The sequence below is a fragment of the Schistocerca gregaria genome, chromosome 6, assembly GCF_023897955.1.
Source record: "Schistocerca gregaria isolate iqSchGreg1 chromosome 6, iqSchGreg1.2, whole genome shotgun sequence".
NCBI classification, from domain to species: domain Eukaryota; kingdom Metazoa; phylum Arthropoda; class Insecta; order Orthoptera; family Acrididae; genus Schistocerca; species Schistocerca gregaria.
The window spans coordinates 135,994,530-136,018,545 of NC_064925.1; the positions used below are offsets into that span (position 1 = coordinate 135,994,530).

General features: G+C 42.0%; 1 protein-coding gene across 2 annotated transcripts in view; it reads right to left on the reverse strand.

Moving 5' to 3' along the window:
- Positions 1-24,016, reverse strand: part of LOC126278581 (QRFP-like peptide receptor) — a 1,030,767-nt gene that overhangs the window by 69,235 nt on the left and 937,516 nt on the right. For both annotated transcript variants that reach the window (XM_049978791.1, XM_049978790.1), the window contains exon 6: positions 19,628-19,763. In XM_049978791.1, the coding sequence (XP_049834748.1) occupies positions 19,628-19,763 (136 nt within the window). The remainder of the gene's footprint in view (positions 1-19,627; positions 19,764-24,016) is intronic.

Here is a 24,016-nt window from a genome sequence, read left to right on the forward strand (position 1 = left end):
AAACAGCGCGTTTGCGCTCTCGGCTACCCTAGCGGGTATCATAACTTCACTTAACTATTGGGGGTTAAAGTGGGGCCCTGGCATTGGAAGGTCGGCGTATCACAATGGAAGCAATAGATGAAAACAAGCGAACATCAGCCATGAATCAGTTTTTAACATCTTGTGCGACATTTTGAACATGAAAAATGTTACCGTGCACTGGGACCCACGACTGCTCACATCCATTCAAAAATCCGCACAAACGAGGCAGCATCGGATAAGTTGCAGCTGTGTCAGATCACTTCAGATGAAGTCTTTAGCTGCATAATCACCATGACTGAGTGCTGGGTTTTTCACTATGTCCAAAAGGCAAGGTAGCAAAGCAAGCAGTGGAAGCATGTGGATTCAACAACGCTGAAAAGGGCAAAGATCCAGTCTTCATCTGGCAAGGTGAAGGTGAGTGATTTTTGGGACTGTGCTTCCACTTTATGCTCAATATGGTCAAATCGTCCAACGAGAGTACTATCGATGTCCTGTCGTCCAGAGATCTAAGTGTCACACCAGTATTGGTAAGATATATCGATACCACAGACGTTAGTGAGGGCTCTGTGGAATCTGCAGTGACTGATGGAAGGCGCACCTGAAGACCACGTCTACCACTCAACACTACTGGACCCTCACACTGAGGTCAATATACAGATGAACATGATAGAGCGCTGCTCCAGTTCGTGACCTAGTAAGTAGGCTGTTTATGTGTTTGTATGTTGGTAGCGCTATGTAGCGCTCAGTATTAAATCTCTGACTGCACTGTGCGCAGTCTGTAGGAGACTCTCTGTGGCTGGTCGGACTTGCTGTTGGAAGTGAACAGCTGGCAGTAGAGGTGGGCCAAACGGTTATTTTGGAGTAACCGTTATCACAATTCCAGTTATTTTCTGATAAACGTTATTGTTAACGGTTATTAATAACTGCCAAGTTATTTTTCGCTAGCGAATACCGAATACTCCTAGAGTTAAATAACGACGTAGTGATAGTTGGAATCTATCAGTTTAGTTACCAGTATAACTGCGAGTAGTGTGAAATGGCAGGAATGTCGTATAAATCGTGTCATAACCTTAGCTTATTAACTACAGGTACATTTTAGTTGTTAGAACGATTATTAGTGTTTCATATTATATGTTTGTAGATTATTGGTTCCTATTAGAAATATTATCTTCGCAGCTGCATCAGAAAGTACACGGAACTTCGCCACAGCACTGTTTAAATAAAATGTTAACAACGGGCGTTTTTAAGTATGAAGTAATATGTAAACTGAGTACTGTAGGTTAAATTCGAAGCTTAATTTCTTGTGCTGCTCACGTAATAAAATAAAGTGTACAGCCTTGTAATACAACAAAAAATCTACGTAATGTGACAGATTCGTTTACTCCTGTGCTGCAAAAGATAGTTCTATTGGGGAAAGAGTGAGTACGATAATCCAAGTTTTATGTGAGATTTGGAAACTGCTCGATTTCTCCAGCTACAGCATGTTTATAACATATGAAGATATGCAGATCGAAAAGGTTGACAGTGTTACATTTCTGGGACTACAACTCGATAATAAATTCAGCTGGGAAGGGCATACCACATTTTTTTTCACTCTATTATTTCATAAGGGAGCATATTCTGTGGTAACTCATCAAACGTAGAAAAAGTTTTTTGCATGTGAAAGCATGTGATTAAAATCGTTTGTGATATAAATTCAAGAACATCATGTAGAAACCTGTTCATTCCTAGTATATTTATTCCTTAATGAAATTTGTTACAAGTATTTCCAACCAATAGCTCATAACATAATATCAGTACTAGAAATAGGAACAGCAATCTACATAAAGACCTAAAATCACTTACCTTTGTCCAAAAGGAATCCAATATTCAGGAACATGCATTTTCAATAAACTGTCAGCAAGTCAGCAGCCATTAAAAACTTGGTTTCAGATAAAGCACAGTTTACAGTGTGTTTGAAAGACTTTTTGAGACAGAAGTGTCTGATTCCACCCGTCATCAATATGCCGGAAATGGCTATTTTAAGTGTTTCCATGACGTCACTACACACACACACACACACACACACACATGGCAACAAACACGAAGATACATATAAATAGTACAATAACATCAATCACCAAAAATACAATCAAACCAACGGGATAACTGCGGGAAGTAGGGGTTTTTAGGGTGAGGACAAGCTAGTAAAAAAAAAAAAACACACCATGATCCTAAAACACAAAATGAATAATAAAAAGAAAAGAAATATAGCATTCTGCTACACCAACAAAAATCTGCAGGAATCGGACACTTCCCTTGAACACTATAGATCAACCATAGGTGACCATACCAAAACACCAATACCCACAAATAAAAGCACGAAAATTGGAATCGGACATTTCCCTTGACCTACATAGGCAAACCTCAGATGACGGTAGCAAAACATCAACACATAAAACTATGAAACTGGGAATCGGTGATTTCCGGTGATCTATATAGGTCCACCACAGCTACTGATGTCAAAAAACCAACACCTACAACTGTGAAAAATAAAACCACAATCCCAAAAGTCCACAAATCAATCATCCCTACATAAATTAAATCACATTCAATACTCCATAAACACACAAAACATCACAGCTATAAAAAAAAATTGATTACCACCAGCAAATTCCGGCACTGCAAACTAGATCGGCCAGCCCCCCCCCCCCCCCCCCCCCCACACACACACACACAAAAACCAACTTATAAACCCCGTGCCGTAATGACATTCACACACCACAACACCTTTTTATGTCGAAGCAGACGGGTGGAATCGGGCGCTTCCATTGACCCCTCCTTCTAATCTGTAGATGAATATCGTAACAGAGACTGATAGACCAGCTTACGTAAAAATTCTGCTATATTTCAGTTTTGACAGCACTTGGTTGCGACAGTCAAGGTCGGGTATTCTGTGTATGATAAATTTATTAAAAGTGCGTAACTGTGTTTCATTCTGACAGTGTATCAATTCTGTAAATATTAGCAGTTACTGTAATATATTCACATATTTTGACAATCTCCTGACAAATGATGATGATAATAATTATTATATTCAACTTATTATGTTATTCTTTCTGACATGTTATTTGTCGTTCGCGGTGGCCAGCGGCAGTTTCCGAAGAAGTACGTAAATATTTGTTCGCTCCAGTAACTATCGTCTCTGAAATATTACCGGGGTCTAAGACTGGAGTCACTGTGTCAGGAACACAGACAGACAGTTATTCAGTTACGAACTTCCAGGTTAGGTTACCTGTATTGGTAGCCCGATAACTGCCAGAGAGCAAGAACTGTGAGCCAATAACGATAACTGCCAGAGGAAAATACCGATCTCTGACAGTTATTTCCATAGTCGCTCAAATTCCTTATGGTACCTCTCTTTATACTACCCGTCCAAGCTAAATTGACATATGAGGCGGTGCCTTAAGGGAACGACCGTGCTTGTTAATGCCTGTACTGCAGCTCCTATCAGCCACCGCTCCTACATTAACTTTATTTAATTGTTTGTGCTAAAAGTAACGGAGACGCACGATATAGTACACACTTCTTATCAACAGATGGCGCGCAGTCTCACAGTTATTCCCATGGCCTTTAGAACGCCTTCCAAATGGTCTACCCTCTCCCTAGTTCCTAGCCAGATCTCCGTTGAGTTGACGGGAAAATGTAGTACGATCTTCGATCAACAGATGGCGCGAGGCACTGTTGACATTAAACAGTTATTGAAATAACTGCCTGTATCAGAGGAACGGTTATCGCAGTAACCGTTACTTCTCAGTAACCGGTTATTTCTATCAGTTAGTTATTTTTTGCCGCCTCTAGCTGGCAGTGATGAAGTTGGGAGTGAGTAGTCAGCAGTGATGGAGGTTAGAGGTCAATAATTAGCAGTGCTGTAGGTTTGCAGTATTAGCGCGAGCAGACGATCTGAACGTGTCCGACTTGGAGATTGAATATTATTCATGATTATATAATTTTTGGAACTGGATGTCACGGACGATTATATATATATTTTTGAACTGGATGCCACATTATTAAGGTACAAATACATTGTTTGCTTTGCAACAAAATCTTTCCTTTCCTAACCACTTGCCTATCAGTAGTTAGAGCGTTCAATAGTTAGAATCTTTTATTTAAGTGGCAGTATTGGTGCTTGAGGCATTGCTGTAGTTCGGGTAATGAAGATTTTTTTGAGGTAAGTGACTTATGAAATGTATAGGTTATTGATAGCATTTCTACTAACTCAGGGTCATTCTTTTGTGTTAATTATTTGAAGTCAGGGTATCATTTTTGAGCAGTCAGATTGTGTTGTGCTAGGATACTGTGGGTCAGTGTTGAGATGATAAAGAATGCAAAGAGATAGTATAGTCAATTACACTCAGCGATATAAGCAGAAAACTTAAAGAAGTTTCAACGACGGCCGCGGTGGCCTAGCGGTTCTAGGCGCCTCAGTCCGGAACCGCCCGACTGCTACGGTCGCAGGTTCGAATCCTGCCTTAGGCATGGATGTCCTTATGCTAGTTAGGTTTAAGTAGTTCTAAGTTCTAGGGCACTGATGACCTCAGATGTTAAGTCTCATAGTGCTCAGAGCCATTTGAAAAATTTTTTTTTTTAGTTTCAACATCAGCTACAGTAGTCAACATCATCATCTACGACAGAAACAGTAATTAAAATTTATGATGAGACGCACTTCAGCAAATGTTGCATTTTGTACTGCAAGAAAACAGTTCGTCAATCTGTGCATGGTTATTTATTTCTTTCACAGTCAACGACAGTTGCAGATTATCAAGCAAGCCTGAGCAAAGAAATGTGTCAAAGTTAAGTTACTCTTTTATTCTTTTATTTAATAAATTGAACTAATATTTCATGTGTTCTAGTTTGACGAGCCTTCTCTCAGAGCAATCACAGGATCCACAGATACGGTTGGACGAAAGTTGTTTCGTCTGTCCACAAGAACCGAGATTTCCTGACCAGGTTATGGAAGACAGTCGTCGTGAATCATCGTGGGAAGCTGTCCAGGGGGGTACTATTGTCCATGACAACAACTTGGCTCGTTCTGCACAGGACACAGCCACACATGCTGCTTCTTGAAGCTACCAAATTTTGCCTCACTACTCATATTCTCCTGGCACGGCACGTAGTAACTTCTTCCTTTTTCCTTGTGTAAAAAACATTGCGTGGCAGGCATTACCAGAACGACGACGAGACGTTTTTTGAATGGAACATTTCTTCTGTCACATCATCCAATCATCCATCCTCAGGTAAAATGTGTAGCACTGAAGGGTGAATCACCAAGTTTCAGGGTTATTGATAATTATTTTGAGGTGGCAATTAAAACTTCACAACTATCCGCTGTAAGAGACATGAAAGGTGAGGTGTGAGAGGAATACGAAGTCACTGGTGACTTCCTGGAGGAGTGTACTTAATTCTGTTCTTATACATTGCTTCTCTTGTTCCATTTACGTAAGGTTTAAGGAAAATATCACCAGCTGCATCCATCATAAGTGGTCTACTCTAAGTAATCTTGTTGTTGTTGCACGAAAAATACGTTGAACGTAGTAGAAATCTTCCACAGTTTACCTAAATTACTGGTTCTCTAAATTTACATGATGTCGTTTCTTCCTTCCTTTCTACACCATTCTACACCTTTTAATGATTTTTGCTAAACTATCCTTGTCTTCACGACCACTGAATCCATCATATCCACCAGCTTTTTGACAAGTATTCACCTACACTGCCTGGCATAAAAAAAGTGAACACATAGACGTCACACGTCCACGTGGACACCACTGGTGAGCGTGTCATGGACATCATGTGTTACCTCTCATACGACAGTAACGTGGTGCCATTTTCCAAAATAACCGTGTTTGTCTTGCATAGCACACGTCTTCACGAAAAGCCTGAGTTATGTTGAGGTACTCCTCTGGCCAACAGAATGTACAGATCAAGTGTGGGAAAAGCAGGTACATTAACTTCGTCCCAGCGCTAGTATCAAGGCTATCAAGGGCCAGTTAAAACAGTTGTGGGCCAGGCCTGCCTCAGTAAAGGCCTACGGCGTATCGCCTCAGTTGTGCGACTGGATTCGTGATTTCCTGTCAGAAAGGTCATAGTTCGTAGTAGTAGACGGAAAGTCATCGAGCAAAACAGAAGTAATATCCGGCGTTCCCCAAGGAGGTGTTATAGGCCCTCTATAGTTCCTAATCTATATTAACGACATAGGAGACAATCTGAGTAGGCATCCTAGATTGTTTGCAGATGATGCTGTCATTTACCGTCTTGTAAAGTCATCAGATGATCAAAACGACTTGCAAAATGATTTAGATAAGATATCTGTATGGTGCGAAAAGTGGCAATTGACCCTGAATAAAGAAAAGTGAGAAGTTATTCACATGAGTACTAAAAGAAATCAGATAAATTTCGATTACGCGATAAGTCACACAAACCTGAGGGCTGTAAATTCAAATAAATACTTAGGGATTACAATTACAAATGACCTAAATTGGAACGATCATATAGCTAATATTGTGGGTAGAGTAAACCAAAGACTGCGATTCATTGGCAGAACACTTAGAAGGTGCAACAGGTCTATCGTTGAGACTGCTTACACTAAGCTTGTCCGCCCTATTCTGGAGTACTGCTGTGCGGTGTGGGATCCGCATCAGGTGGGACTGACGGATGACATCGAAAAAGTACAAAGAAGTGAAGCTCGTTTTGTATTATCGCGAAATAGGGGAGACATGATACATGAATTGCAGTGACAATCATTAAAACAAAGGCGTTTTTCGTTGCGACGCTATCTTCTCATGAAATGTGAATCACCTGTTTTCTCCTCCGAATGCGTAAACACTCTGTTGGCATCCACCTACATAGGGAGAAATGATCATCACGATAAAATAAGAGAAATCAGGGAAGGTGGTACATCGAACCCTCTGCCAGGCACTTTAATGTCAATAGCAGAGTACTCACGTAGATGTAATCACGTAGATGTATGACACCATTGCCAGCAGAATCAGTGCATTTATCCACTCCAGAGATGGTGCAAAATCATATTTATAAATAGACTCACACCACCAAAACAAATGTTCAAATGTGTGTGAAATCTTATGGGACTTAACTGCTAAGGTCATCAGTCAATAAGCTTACACTCTAATTAACCTAAATTATCCTAAGAACAAACACACACGCCCGTGCCCGAGGGAGGACTCGAACCTCCGCCGGGACCAGCCGCACAGTCCATGACAGCAGCGCCTTAGATCGCTCGCATACTACCAAGTTCTTTGTAAATTTTGCTATCGCTCAAATAACGTCACATACCCTTTCAACCTGCGAAGCTTCATTAAGATGCTTACTCCCATTCTTGGTACTTCCCCTATTTTGTCAGGCAGTTTATGTTTACAATTACAAAGGTTTCATTGTAGTACTCGTTACATTGCCACGGAAACCATTCCTAAACCGAGGAAAAATCTTCTGAGTCGCCAGGCCGAGTCATATTACTCTTCAAACTTCTTTTATCATCAATGGCAACAGCCACGAAAGCCCGCAGATTAATACCTTCCTAAATTCCTTCTTAGGTGTCCGACTGTAGTCTAATTTCTTCGAGTAAAGAATTACCGTAGCCATCGTTCTCCGTTTATTGCCTCCAAAACTTCTTACTTTTGTATTTCACGTGTTTAGTTTCTTTGTGTGAAGCATGTTTTTTTTCAGTGTTTTATTCTTTGATTTTCCTGCAGTCCATTTTTGACACTCATATACTGCTGGGCTGCATCTCACTGTCCTACAAATTTCTTCTTCACATTTTTATTAACATTTTATACCAGTAGAGATATTCAGTTGATAAGAGACAGACATGTTAACGAAGTTACAGAATTTGAACAGACAAATTTATGTACAAGGAAGGTAAATGCGAAGAAACCTAGGAAACATAAGAAATACACTGTAGCGCCAAAGGAACTGGTATAGGCATGAGTATTCAAATACAGATACATGTGAACAAGCAGAAAACGACGCTGCGGACGGCTACTTCTTTATAAAACAACAAGTGTTGGCGCAGTTGTTAGATCGGCTACTGCTCCTACAATGGCAGGTTATCAAGATTTAAGTGAGTTTGAAAGTGGTGTTATAGTTGCACTCGAGCGATGGGATACAGTGTCTCCGAGTTAGCGATGAAGTGCGGATTTTCCCGTACGACCGTTTTACGAGTGTACCGTGAATATCAGGAATCTGGTAAAAAAATTCAAATCACCGACATCGCTGGGTCCGGAAAAGGATCCCACAGGAACGGGACCAACGATGACTGTAGGGAATGTGACAAAGTGCAATATTTCTGCAATCTGCTGAAGATTTCAATGCTGGGCCATGAAATGTCAGCGTGCGAACTATTCAACAAAACATCATCGATATCGGCTTTCGGAGCCGAAGGCCCACTCGTGTACCCATGATGACACCACGACACAAAGCTTTGCGCCTCGCCTGGACCCGTCAACATCTTCATTCGACTGTTGATCATTGGAAACATGTTGCCTGGTCGGACGAGTCTCATTTCAGATTGTATCGAGCGGATTTACGTGCACGGGTATGGAGACATCCTCATCAATCCACGGACGATGCATGTCAGCAGTGGACTGTTCAGGCTGGTGGAGGCTCTTTAATGGCATGAGGCGTGTGCAGTTGAAGTGGTGTGGGGCCGCTGTTACGTCTGGATACGAATCTGACAGATGACACGTACGTAAGCGCCCTGTGTGATCACCTTCATCCATTCATGTCCAGTGTGCATTCCGACGGACCTGGGCAATTCCAGCAGGACAGTACAACACCCCGTAAGTCCAGAATTGCTACAGAGTGGCTCCAGGAACACTCTCCAGAGTTTAAATACTTCCTCTAGCCACCAAACTCTCGAGACGTGAATATTATTGAGCATATCTGGGACGCCTTGCAACGTGCTGTTCATAAGACATCTCCACCCCCCTCGTACTCTTACGGATTTATGGACAGCCTTGCAGATTTCATGGTGTCAGATCACTCCAGCACTGCTTCAGACATGACTCGAGTCCACTTCTGGCTGCTCGCGTGGACCCTACACGATATGAGGCAGGTGTAACAGTTTCTTTGGCTGTTCAATTGATAGACGAAAGAAGGAAGTAAAATTTTTTTAAGTAAAACATAGGAATTCAGAAACATAATTCACCTATAAATGTAATTAACAAGTGATCCAGAAGGAATGGTTATAATTCAGGGACAATGACAGGAACAATTATTTGGAGCAAAAATCTTCATATGGACATACACCCTAATTCGAATCGTTTCTGAGGTAGAAGAGGTATCATATACATCATTACTTATTTTCTGTATTTTTCAATGCATTGTCAGTTTTACACATGTGCACATGTACTGGGTGATTATAATTAAAGTGCAACTTGTCACCGACGCCAATTGTGGGCTGTAATTGTTGTACAGCAGTGAAACTTGCTAAATATTCTAATGCTTTAATGTGGATTCTATTTGCGCTGGAAAAAAAATTAGTTCCAGTTTTGGCCACCAGGCGCAAATCTGGCGCAATGAATGTAAGCCAAACGTATTGAAATGTTTTAATATGTAATAGACTAGTTACAGTACGCGGACAGAAAAGATCAAACATGTGAGAGAGGCTTAATGCTGAAATTATTATTAGCCGCTAGTTAATATGAGCACCAGAGACATCAACGAGATGCCGTACAGCGACAGATTTGTACGTGGTGGCCGTAACTGGAATTAACTTTTTTCCTATGTAAGTCTGTTCTGCAGTAACGCATTAGAGTATCTACCAAGTTGCACTGCCATATGATAAGTACAGCCCACACGGGACCTCTCTGGGAACCTGCATTTAAATTATGACCACCCACTATAATAGTTAGTTTGGCATTGTCCAATGATCATAGTGTCACACCAGAGTTGGCAAACCGAATCGATATCACAGACATTAGCGAGGGCTCGCTGCAGTCCACAACGGCATATGGGAGGCGCACTCGAAAACCACACCTCTTCTTCTGCACTGCAAGAGCTCTGCCCAGTTCGAGATCTCAGCTGCAGCAGTCAGCATCATCGAGTAGGACAGTGACTGTTAATGTATTTGATGAAACGTACTTTGTAAATGTTGCATTTTGTACTGCAAGAGAGCAGTTTGCTAATCTGCGCATCATGCGGAGCTTTGCTTGTCCATGACAGTTGCAGAATATCTGGTATTCCTGTGGCAAAGATCTGTGTCAAAGTTAAGTAGTTTCGAAATAATTATGGAAAATCCGCGTCGACTGCACAAACTACCTGGTGTTTACGTAGGCTTCAGGGTGGGTAACCACGCCTTCTTCAGAACAAATATAAAACAGCTTGCCTAAAGAGGCATAGTCAATGGCTAAAATCAACATCTACAGCGGCAAGACCCCTTAATTTTTTTATAAATACACGGTACATCTGAACCAAGTCAATAATATTACTTATCTCAACACTGTGTGTGTGCTGCCTCGCTCCAGCCAACATACGATGGTCGCAGGCTCTCCACCGAACTGAGGCACCGCAGATATGGAACTTCCTGGCAGATTAAAACTGTGTGCCCGACCGAGACTCGAACTGCCGAAGCACGTCTCACGCCCGGTACTCACAGCTTTACTTCTGCCAGTATCACGTCTCCTACCTTCCAAACTTTACAGAAGCTCTCCTGCGAACCTTGCAGACATAGCACTCCTGAAAGAAAGGATACTGCCGAGACATGGCTTAGCCACAGCCTGGGGGATGTTTCCAGAATGAGATTTTCACTCTGCAGCGGAGTGTGCGCTGATATGAAACTTCCTGGCAGATTAACCGCAGGCTGCTCATATGAGCGGCTATCGAAATCACTGGGCATGCGTGCGGCCAAGAAACGCTCTTCTTATGCATGGGAGCGGGATTACAAAGTTAACACGGATCGGGACCTAACTGAATCCCAAAAGTTGTCGCACAAATAACAAATTGAGCAAATGATAAAAGCGATGAAGGGGGGATTAAGACAAATTTAATAGCAACGCACGACAAACTTTGTGCACGGATGGTAAATCAGCCACAAGCTAATATGGAGGCCCTAAAATTAGATAGAAATTACAACTAAACTAAAAAGATGGCTATGCTAAGGACGTTATTGTTAACGGATAAAACCGCACTAATAATATCTGCAGCAGAAATAACCATAGTCGCTACATCGCCATAATACTAAGCGGACGACAAGGCCGTAATCAGAAGACGTTAAAGATTTATATCATACCTTGGCTCCATGGTCTTATAATTACATACATAAAATACCTCCTAAAAGCGCGCAGCTTCGGCTAGTCACAACAATTAGTAAACCTTACAATATTCGTTTTACAAAGAATCAGTTAAAAAATAAGTATTTTAAGAGATTCACCTGTAAGCAGTGCTATGCATGTCAGATTACAGCTGTTGTACGGCTCGAATATCCTACGGTGAGCTTCAGTGCATGTGTGAACTCCTGGGAGAAAATGTTTTAATACTTTTCTAGTGTCTCTGCAAGTTTCCCATGTGGGTAGAGCGTTCGTGATGCGACCAAGCAGTTCATCTCTCGTATTCATGTTTCTTTTGTACACCTCTGACTTCATCGAAGCCCATAAACAAAAATCTTTTGGCGTAAGGTCTGCTTGGTGGCCAGTTAATTCTACTAACACGACCAACACAGCGATTAGGATAAGACACATACCTGCGCCCCAGTACCCCAGAGACAAATATACATTAAATGTGTTCTTTCTCACGAAGTTTTTTGCTTCAATTTAGCATTCCTATCGTATACCTGAATACTGGCCATTCCGCCTGGGACACTCTGTGTATGGTGTGCAGGTATGCTTAATTGGCTGTAATAAAATTTGATTATACCGAAAGGAAAATAATCGCCGAAACGACAGATTCCGCATATATAAGAGTTAAATTAAAAGCAAAGGCTTCACCATTAAGATTTCAGTAGGAACCCCACTGTCAAACGCAGAGGAGAGCGCGGATAACTGGGAAGAGTACAGTGATGGCGCTACGATGTAGAGGAATTGCCTGATGCCGTGATAGAAGAAAAAATGGGATTCGATTTGGAGGACAAAGGGGATCTGTATTACAGTTAACAGTTTAACAGAGTTCTCGAAGACTTGCGGTCAAATAAGGTAGAGATCCTGACTTCGGGCAAGTTCGCAAATAAGTTCTAGACGACCTCAATTCACGATAGGATTTTCGGTATTAAAATCAGAGCTTGAAAGAGCTTTTGAAGACTTGAGGTCAAACAACGGAGAAGATATAGCTACAACTCTCTCGAAATTTTAAATATCACTGTGGAAAGTGACAACTATTCAAGCTGTTGTGTAGAAATGTATGAGGCTGGAGATATATCATCAGACTTCCGAACTAACATCATCGATATAATCCGGAATACATAAAGGCCAGTTAAGTGCGAGAACTATTGTACAATCATCTTAACAACTCATGCTCCGAATCTGCCGATACGAATAATAAAAAAAATAACAATGCAAAAGAAAAACTGAGCAGGTGTTAGATGACGGTCAGTTTAGCTATGGGAAACGTAATGGCTGATGTTGCGCTTGATAACTGGAAGACTTCAGAAAAATCAAGAAATCTTCATTGAATTTATCGTCTTAGAAAAAGCGTTCGTCAGTCTGCCCAGAAACAGATTGAAGCTATTGGAAAAGACGGGTAATGTAAGATATATTTAAGAAACAAGAGGAAACTAGAAAGATGAAAAATGAAACACTAGGTTAAAATGCTGTAAGACACAGATGCAGTCTTCGGCCGCTACTCTCCATTCTATACATAGAAGAAGCAATCATGGAAATAAAATAAAAGATTAAGGACTGGAATGAAAATTCAGGGTGAAAGGATATCAATGATAGGATCCGTTGATGGCATTTCGTTCCACCGTGAGTAGGAGGAAGAATTACAGAACATGTCGAATGGAATGAACAGTCTAAAGAGCTACGGACTGAGAGTAAACCATGGAAAGGTGAAACTAATGGGAAACAGAAAAAAATTGGCTCTAAGCACTATGGGACTTAACATCTGAGGTCATCAGTCCCCTAGACTTTGAACTACTTAAACCTAACTAACCTAAGGACATCACACACATCCATGCCCGAGGCAGGATTCGAACCTGCAACCCTAGCAGCAGCGCAGTTCGGGACTGAAGCACCTAGAACCGCTCGGCCGCAGCGGCCGGTGAACCAACAGAAATGAGGAAGGAATCAACATCAAAGTTGTGTAGCACGAAGCAGACGTTGTGAAGAAATTCCGTTACCTTTGTAGCAAAATAACACATGACGGGCGAAGCAAGGAGGACATAAAAGGCAGACTGGCACATGCAAACAGCACTAACGCCAAAATCGGCTTTAATTTGAGGAAGAAGTTTCTGAGAATGTACGTTTGGGGCACAACGTTAAATGGAAGAGAATTGTAGTCTCTGGGAAAACCGGAAAAGAGAACATTCGAAGCGTTTAAAATGTAAAAAGGAGCTAAAATCGTGTTATATTGTTGGGCAGACGACCCAGAAAGACAGGTGCGGACCTCTAATTGGAAAACTTTTTCTCTTCTTTCCGAGGTGCGAGATTTGTGTGTTTAGGAGGATATGATAAGTGTGATAACTGTAGGTGACTGTAATGTGTGTGTGTGTGTGTGTGTGTGTTTGTGTCCTGTTTGTGTTGGATGTTGACCGTGAGAGAAGCGTAATATACTGCGGAGAGGCATGGAATTTAAACCAAGGCAGTGGCGCAAGATCTGGTGATCAAGAACCTTACTCCCGACGCTTCCTCCCATTTACCAAAAAGACAAAGGGAAAGCAGTCAACAGAATGTGGCACTCTCGGTGGTCACCCATACAAGTGCTGGCCATGCCCGACGTTGCGTAACTTCGGTTATCTGTCGAGACCCAGTGTATTTCTGTTCCTTTTTGTGTGTATTTGTCTGAACTGTTACTTAAATATTTTATTGATTCTAGATTCTTATTAAGAAATGGTATTTATGCTTTATTCCAAGGAGAAGGTCATTTTATAGTAGAGGGGTTTCTTGGTAGCGAAATAGGATAATAACGAGTAAATTTTCTATCTTTCATACTAATTGCCCCCTCTCGCGGTTTAGTCAAGATTTTTTCCGAACTTCGCAATCTTGGGAGTGTTAAAAAAAAGTAATTTCATTCACTATTACGATTATGTACTCCATAGTAACTTCAACCCAGGACCAGTTCAAGGATCTCTTTAACTCACACTTACTGTACCTCTATCATAACAGGCATAGGCTGTAAGAGTTGCCAGTGAAAAATTTGTCGAATTTTAGAGGTATATCTACAATATCAGGACTGCAACACCAAGTTCTGAAGTTTCCAGTGCGATTGAGATACCTGTTCTAGAGACAGAAACGTAATCTCTAATTATAGTCACAACTTCTGAAATCAAAGTAGCAAAATTACGAACAACTTAAATTGGAAGGAACAATTAGAAAATGTTGTGGGGAAGGCGAACCAAAGACTACGTTTTATTGGCAGGGCACTTAGAAAATGTAACAGACCTACTAAGGAGATTGCCTACACTACACTTGTCCGTCCTCTTTTAGAATACTGCTGCGTTGTGTGGTTTCCTTGCCAGAGAGGACTGACGGAGTACATCGAAAAAGTTCGAAGAAAGGCAGCACGTTTTGTATTATCGCGAAATATGGGAGAGAAAGTCACAGAAATGATACAGGATATGGCCTGGACATCATTAAAGGAAAGGCGTTTTTTTTTGCGATGGAATCTTCTCACGAAATTCCAATCACCAACTTTCTCCTAATGAGAAAATATTTTGTTGACACCGACCTACATAGGGAGGAACGATCACCACGATAAAGTAAGGGAAATCAGACCTCATATGGAAAGATATAACTGTTCATTCTTATCGCGCGTAATACGAGATTGAAATAATAGAGAATTGTGAAGGTGGTTCGATGAACCCTCTACCAGGCACTTAAATGTGATTTGCAGAGTATCCATGTAGATGTAGATGTAGCTGTGAATTTATACAGCAAAGTTTTGTTTACAACAATACGAACTGAACTCGGTTCTATACACAATTCCAGTATGCGCGCTTACTTCAAAATAATGTAAACATCGTGTATTAAACCGTAGGAGAAGACAGTGGTTGGGATATATGGAACAAATAATTCTGGGCATTCTACGATACGTAAGTACTACTCTGAAATGAAGAGGTTAGCACAGGAGAGGAAGTCGCAATGGGCCACATTGAGCTGTGGAAAACGGATGACCTCTCCACTCCACAGAAAAGGAATTTTTTATTGTAAGAAAAGTTTTTAGCATCTGTGCGACTTTGTTTCCTGTGACTATTGTCGATTTCCTGTAAAATTTACTTAGCATTTCTAAAACGTTAGATAGGAACTTAATGAAGTGGGAACAAAGCTAGCACGTTTCACCGTGCTTTCAGTTCTTACTTCACATCAGGTTGACAATAAATACACCATAGCGACCTCCTTCTCGTTGCTATCGTATCCTTCATGCGGTTAGTTCGGCCAGTGGAAGGTATCATTTAATTTCCACTTTCAGAGCGACATTGAATGTAACTGTAACATAATATAAACATATTCTCTGACTGGCCGTACTATATGTATAACGGGAGCTGCAGTTCGTGGGCAAGCCGCCATATTGCGGTTGCTGTAGCAGCCTGCAAGGAGGCGGGAGCGGTTTAAAGTGGCAGCAATATGACAGAGCGGCTACCCGCCAAACCCCGCAACACTGCCGTTTCAGGAACGCAAGGCGTACGCTTACAGTCATATACCGTTGAATTATTCTTAAAACTTGTGTTCGGCGTGGTGGAAGTAATGATGGATCTACACTCCTGGAAACTGAAATAAGAACACCGTGAATTCATTGTCCCAGGAAGGGGAAACTTTATTAACACATTCCTGGGGTCAGATACATCACATGATCACACTGACAGAACCATAGGCACATAGACACAGGCAACAGAGCATGCACAATGTCGGCACTAGTACAGTGCATATCCACCCTTTCGCAGCAATGCAGGCTGCTATTCTCCCATGGAGACGATCATAGAGATGCTGGATGTAGTCCTGTGGAACGGCTTGCCATGCCATTTCCACCTGGCGCCTCAGTTGGACCAGCGTTCGTGCTGGACGTGCAGACCGCGTGAGACGACGCTACATCCAGTCCCAAACATGCTCAATGGGGGACAGATCCGGAGATCTTGCTGGCCAGGGTAGTTGACTTACACCTTCTAGAGCACGTTGGGTGGCACGGGATACATGCGGACGTGCATTGTCCTGTTGGAACAGCAAGTTCCATTGCCGGTCTAGGAATGGTAGAACGATGGTTCGATGACGGTTTGGATGTACCGTGCACTATTCAGTGTCCCCTCGACGATCACCAGAGGTGTACGGCCTGTGTAGGAGATCGCTCCCCACACCATGATGCCGGGTGTTGGCCCTGTGTGCCTCGGTCGTATGCAGTCCTGATTGTGGCGCTCACCTGCACGGCGCCAAACATGCATACGACCACCATTGGCACCAAGGCAGAAGCGACTCTCATCGCTGAAGACGACACGTCCCTAATTTGCTGGGAAGTGGCGGTGCGGTCCCCTACGGCACTGCGTAGGATCCTACAGTCTTGGCGTGCATCCGTGCGTCGCTGCGGTCCGGTCCCAGGTCGACGGGCACGTGCACCTTCCGCCGACCACTGGCGACAACATCGATGTACTGTGGAGACCTCACACCCCACGTGTTGAGCAATTCGGCGGTACGTCCACCCGGCCTCCCGCATGCCCACTATACGCCCTCGCTCAAAGTCCGTCAACTGCACACACGGTTCACGTCCACGCTGTCGCGGCATGCTACCAGTGTTAAAGACTGCGATGGAGCTCCGTATGCCACGGCAAACTGGCTGACACTGACGGCGGCGGTGCACAAATGCTGCGCAGCTAGCGCCATTCGACGGCCAACACCGCGGTTCCTGGTGTGTCCGCTGTGCCGTGCGTGTGATCATTGCTTGTACAGCCCTCTCGCAGTGTCCGGAGCAAGTATGGTGGGTCTGACAAACCGGTGTCAATGTGTTCTTTTTTCCATTTCCAGGAGTGTAGATGAGCCTCGAAAACTGCATATTCTTAGTCAAAGTAAATTATTTTAAATCTTTGTGAAAATTATTTTTATTTCTAGTACTGATTCCATGAACTGAGCTGTCTGTTTGAAAATGATATATACGGGGTGAGTATGATTAAAGTTAAACTTTCAAACCGCTGTAGAAATAACACTACTGGGCAGAATGACGTCAAATTGCAACGGAATATTATCGGAGAAGGGGGAAAACGTATGGCAGAAGAAATATAGGTAGTTACCAAATGTAGCAATAGATGGCGCTGTAAGCATCATAATTTAAAAGTGGTCAACTACAAATGACAAATGAATCAAACAGCAATGCCTAAGGTGTACGCTTGAAGTTACACAAACTGTAATACTCAGTGTGCATGGGTGTACAGGTGTGATACTATTAGTTATGTAAGCCCATCCACCACGGCAACGTCATACTACAGCGGATGAGAAAAATTGGTTTTTAATTTTTCCTGAGGCAGAAACCACAGAAAAAGCATCAATAACATCGGTTTTTAATTGTCCTGAGGCCAAAAACCATATAAAAAGCATCAATCAAACTCAAATAGGATTATTAATTTCCGTGTGACTGGCGCAAAGCATATGCTGTGCACCGTTTTCTGCAGCAAGTTGAAATCGAGAAACAGCATGTTCCACAACTGATCGAAGTGTTTCCGGGATCACTTTCAGAATGTGTTGAGCAATGCTTGCCTTTAATGTAGCAAAGTTTGCAATTGGAACATTGAACACTACATCTTTCAGATAGCCCCACAGCCAGAAGTCACACGGATTAAGACCAGGAGATAGGGACGGCCAGGCTGTAGGGAAATGTCGGCTGATAATTCTAGCATTTCCGAAATGGCACTTCAGCAGCTGCTTAACCGGATTTGCAATCTGCGGACGTACGCCATCTTGCATAAAAATGATCGCATCGACACATCTACGCTGTTGGAGCGCTGGAACGACGTGGTTGCGCAAAAGACACTCATAAAGCTTACCATTGACCGGAGATAACAGGACCGGAAGCGCCTGTCTCTTCGAAAAAAATAGGCCCTATTATAAATGATGCCGTAAAAGCTCACCACACAGTGACCTTTTCAGGATGAAGTGGTACTGGTTGATTTGCCTGTAGATTTTCCGTTGCCCACATTTGACAATTCTGTGTATTGACGTAACCTGTCAGGTGGAAGTGGACTCCGTCTGTCCACAAAATCTTCCACAGCCAATCAGTGTTGACTTGCACGCGAGAAGGAAATTCTAAAGCAAAGGTCTCTCTTACCGGCAGGTCAACAGGAAGCAACTCGTGCATACCGGTAACTTTGAATGTATACCAAAGAAGGATGTTTCGTATCATTTGAAGCACCGTGCTCACGCCTACGTCTAATGTTATGGCGATTCTCCGTGCACTGCACGTTTGCACACCATCTCTCGACTCCTTCTACATTGCTGTGGCCACTACTTCCAATTTGTTTCCTCCCTCTACCAGGCTGAATATATATAAAAAAAAACATCTTTTCGAAATTCCGAATCATTTTCTACGGATCCACAGCAGTCATCGGACCAACGCCTTTTTTCAAACACTTCAGTGTCCGGAACTTCTGCACAGCGACATGTGCACAGTCATCATTCTTGTAATACAGCTCTACAAGCAGACCGCGATCCTGCATTCAGACAGTCATGGCGAACGTCGCAGACCCGTAAGGAGGAAAAGCCGGGTGGCCGGCGTGATTATACCAGCTTCAATGGGTACACACATGACAGGTGTATTGTGGCACATACAACGCCATCTATTCATCAATTTACAATTTTTTTTCTTCTGCCATACGTTTTCCCCCTTCTCCGACAATATTCCGTTGTAATTTGACGTCATTCTGACCAGTGGTGTTATTTTCACAGCGTTTTGAAAGTTTAACTTTAATTATAACCACTCTGTATTTTGAAAGACGTATTTAATTAGGGAATAAATATGCTGGGAACCAGTAGTTAGCATCCTCAATTTCTTAAACAGGCCACTACAGGGCGTTCTTGAGTTCAAATCACAAATGATTAGTATTACAAGTTTTTGGGCTCGGAAAACGTATTTGGCGTAATGAATTATCCCAGAAAATAATCCTGTATGACATTATGGAAAGAATGTAAGAAATGTGTGCTAGCTTTTTTATTTTTATATCAGCTATGTCTGACAATATTCGCACACCAAATACACATTTGTTTACGCGCTTCAGCAGTTCTGTGGTAGACTCCACCCAGATTTATTGTCAAGCTGTAACCCCGAGAATTTAACACTACCAACTTCTCCTATCTGCTTGTCGTCATATTTTAGGCATATGCTGGCGAGAAACCTCCTAAAAATTCTGAACTGCATATTAGAAGCTATAGTGTGTGTGAAGTTTCAGAACTTGGTCAGTAACGGCTGCTTCTGTGGAGGTACTGCACATTACCTGCTTGACAGCAGCGGTGTCGTCCTCAGACCTGCTGGACGGAGTCTTCTTCAGACACGTGTGAACTGTTCCTCCTTTCTTGCTGGACCGCAGGATGAAACTTTCGCTGTGCCGGCACGAACCAGAAGATTTTAACCTGTCCAAAGGAAAACAAGTTTTATTTTTACAAAACAGTATATTCTGTAAATAGTGGCACGCGTCAAATCTAGTTTCATTCTTGATCCGTCTTTTTGATGTACAACATTTCTGAAAAGAGGTACAAAAATGACGATGACGTTACGTGACGTAATCCTTAACAGATAATTTCAGAACATTATCCACGCAAGGATAAAGTCTAAGTCTTGTTGCTGCAAATACTTGCTTTTGTTTCCCATCTCGGTTTCATCGCGTGACAGTTTAAACGTGTGCCATTAATAAAAATACGTATAAACATCTGCGTGCAAATTTGCGTTCCAGTTTCAATCGGCCCATTGATTAACAGCGTGAAATATCAAAATTTAAGCGAAAACGCTTAAAAAATAACCACGGTAAGATCTGCAATAATTAATTGTAATTATCAAGCGAGAAAGGCAAAAGAGCGCGAAGTTATTCAATGAATGCAGCATGATATGTGTGAACCTGGGCTACCATTGTCCGCGTTCACCAACTTATTGTCTGAAAATACTGTAAATTTTTACTGTGAATTTCCTTTTTCAAACATACCTTCCATCTAGGTTGCAAAATAAATGTATTACTGTTCGTACCTTACATGTTTCGGCTGAAATGATTCGTTGGTGGAAACTTTTGAACTCAAACACATAGAAGTTAAGAATGAAATGAGTACGCTATCCAAGGTTAATAAGAAACTTCAGTTTATTTCTTTTATAATCTAGAAGGAAGTGTTTCTTACATACAGTGATGACGCTCGTACGAAAATGGCTTCCCCTAATAAAAGTGAATTTTGAACTGTTTACTGTCCTTGAAACAAGCTAATGGGGATCAATACAGTGATTGCACATTAGTCGCAAACTATCTTGGCGGTTATATTTTCTTTTTAAATTGTTCCGCAGCCTCGGTTAAATGTTTGAAATGGAGATATTTCCTCTCTGGGATTTACATTTCGTTGTCCATTTATATGACTAACAGCTAACAGTTTAAACTTTTGGGTTATTCTCAAGCGAATCATTGTGGCGGACAATGTATTAATATATTAGATGCAATCATTCAACATTTAGTATAGCATACGGAACAGTAAGTAAAAAACAGAGAGAACATTATTCAGACAGTTCAAGAGTTCACATATTTTTAATGCTTGGAAGCACAAGCAGTTAATAAAGAAAATAATGACAATTCGGAACTAATACCGGATGAAGTGTATAAAGCCATTCCAGGTATGAAGGAAGTAACAGGAGTTGGAGAGGATGGTGTTACAATAGATATAAATGAAACTGGAGGAAAAGTCACACAAAAGGAACTAATAAAATTATTTACAGTATATTTTCAAAGGAGAAGGTACGCTTAAGCTTCGCACTTCCTTCAGATGATAGGAAACAGACAGAAAACAAAAACTAGATATATAAGCATCCTACAGTTAATGTACCAAAAATTCATTCAAATTGTTATTAACCAAACAGAAAGACCATCAGATTTTAAACAGGAAAAGGAATAAGTTTGTTTTGGAATCACATACGGCTAAACGAGCGTTTTCCCCCTATTCGTAAAAGGAATAATCAGTTTTTGCTAATGAAAGTTATTTAAATCACCTTCGCTTTGCTAATGACATTGTATTGCTAGATTCTTGCACAGATAAATTTCAAAAGCGCGCTGAAGAATGTCTGGAGCAAATTTGAAAGAGATCTGAAAACCAATTATGTTTTCAGTGAAGTCACAGCACAAGTTAGAGGTTTAGCATTTGGGATAGCTAAGCTCATTGACCTGGATGGATAGCAAAAGAAATAAACGGAAAAGTAAAAGGGGCTTACAGTGATTTTGGTAAACTAAATACGGCTATCAAAATCGAACTAAACTTTGTATGCGGCCAAGAAGGAAGGTTTAAAATCGTTGAGTGCTGCTAGTTTTGAGTTATGCAGAGAGAGACATGGGCGTATAACATGAAAACCATTTAAAAGCTCATAGTTTGGGAAACGACTTTTGAAGAGCTCTGTGGAGAATTAGTATTAGAGATAGCAAAACTAAAAAAAAAATGTATTAGGAAACAAAATGGAATGGAAGACGTAATTGTGGCCGTAATGCAAATAAAAAAGAAAGTGGGCAGGATATGTAGCCTGGAATACTTTTGGCAGATGGCCTGAGGATATCCGTTGATAGATTCTAAGGGATGAGGAAAAAACCGAGACGAAGGTCTAATGGTTAATAGGACATTAGACAATATGTAGGAGCTACATGGGTACATATCTATGTCTTAATGCGTAGGAAAGTCTAGAGGTGTCCTTTCCCCAGAAGTGGATGTCATACGGGCCTTCTGGCACAGGCCAAGAGTGCATTCCTCATTAAAATCTGAAGTCTGTTAGTGTAAAATATAGACGTTAATTTGAGTAAGAAATTCCTGAGAATGTATTTCTCGGGTATAATCTTGTATGGTAGTGAATCACGTACTTTGGGAAGACCGTAAAAGAAGAGGATTCTAAAAATTAAGTGGACTGACTGGATAACTGTTGGCGAGGAAAGAAACATGTGCAAATTACTGACAAGAAGAAGGGAAAGGATTGTAGAGGTGCCTTGGGACATTAGGGAAGAACTTCCATGATACCAGAGGCAACTATAGACTAGGCCTGTCTAATATCTGCTCAGCACTCGGTTTTTCCCACGACAGCGCTATTCCCAGGAGATGTGTGAATGGGACGACTCACGAGAGAAGGGGAAGCAGTAAACGTTGCGCAGAAACAAACGGGTTTCTTCCACTGTCCGCTATATGTCAGAGAGGAACACTTGCCGCCCATATTTGTATTTTGGATGCTGTGTGATTTCGTGAGTGTTGTCGATTTCGCTCAGTTACTTTTGTGTAATGAATGTTTTGCAAAAGAAAGTCTTTTGAGTGCAGGCACTGCCACATTGTGCTGTTGTTGACTGAAATTTTCACAATCGCAACACTAAAGTGACTGAAGCAGTGATCCATGCTTTCTGTTGCGATGCACGGCTCCAGCAAATTTGGCGGTCGTAATTCCAGAGAAACTGGTTATGTTAGAGACGTGTTTTCGGGATCGTTAAATTTACCACTTTAACGAGTGCTTAAGAGAAATGCATTTCTATCGTGTAATTTGTTTGTAGTAGTAGCGGCAGTGACAGCACACAGAGCGGAACGGAACGTGAGACCCATAAGAGAAGCATAGAGACTCAAGGAAAGCTTTCACCACGGAAGAAGAATATTGATTTAATTTACAGATGAAGTTGTTTGTAATGATGCAGACAAAGATCACATAATTCCGTAGTGGCATCACACGCAAGGAATACACATCTGAAAAACATGTGCATGATATTGCGAGCACAATATAAAGATCTCCGGAGTCAGTTGTCTTAAGCGAAACGACGTCTGCACGATAAAGAAAGTAATAAAAATGTGTTTCGTGAAAGTAATCGAATACTGGTCAAAATCCACCGAAGAGCCAAAGAAACTGGTACAACTTGACACCATGAATCCTGCAGAGCTGTGCATAAATCCGTAAGGCTACGAGGGGCGCAGATCTCTTCTGAATAGCACGTTGCAAGGCATCCCAGATAACGTTCATGTCTGGGGAGTTTTATGGCTAGCGGAAGTGCTTAAACTCAGACGTGTATTCCTGGAGCCACTTTGTAACAATTCTGGACGTGTTGGTCCTGCTGGAATTTCCCAAGTCCTTCGGGATGCACAACAGACATAAATTGATGCAAGTGATCAGACAGAATGCTTTCGGACGGGTCACCTGTCAGAGTCGTATGTAGATGTGTCAGGGGTCCCACATCACTCCAACTGCACACGCCCCACACCATTACTGAGCCTCCATCAGCTGGAACAGTCCCCTGCTGACATGCACGATCCATCGATTCGTGAGGTTGTCTCCGTACCTGTACATGTCCATCCGCTCGATACAATTTGAAAAGAGACTCGTCCGACGAGGCAACGTGTTTCCAGTCATCAACAGTCGAATGTCGGAATTGACAAGCCCAGGCGAGGCGTAAAGTTTTGTGCCATGCAGTCATCAAGGGTACACGAGTGGTCCTTCGGCTCCGAAAGCCGATACCGATGATGTTTCGTAGAATAGTTCGCACGCTGACACTTGATGGCCAAGCACTGAAACCTGCAGCACTTTGCGGAAGGGTTGCACTTCTGTCACATCCCCTTGAGTCGTCGTTGATCCCGTTCTTGCAAGATCCTCTTCCGTCCCCAGTGATATCGGAGATTTTCTGTTTACC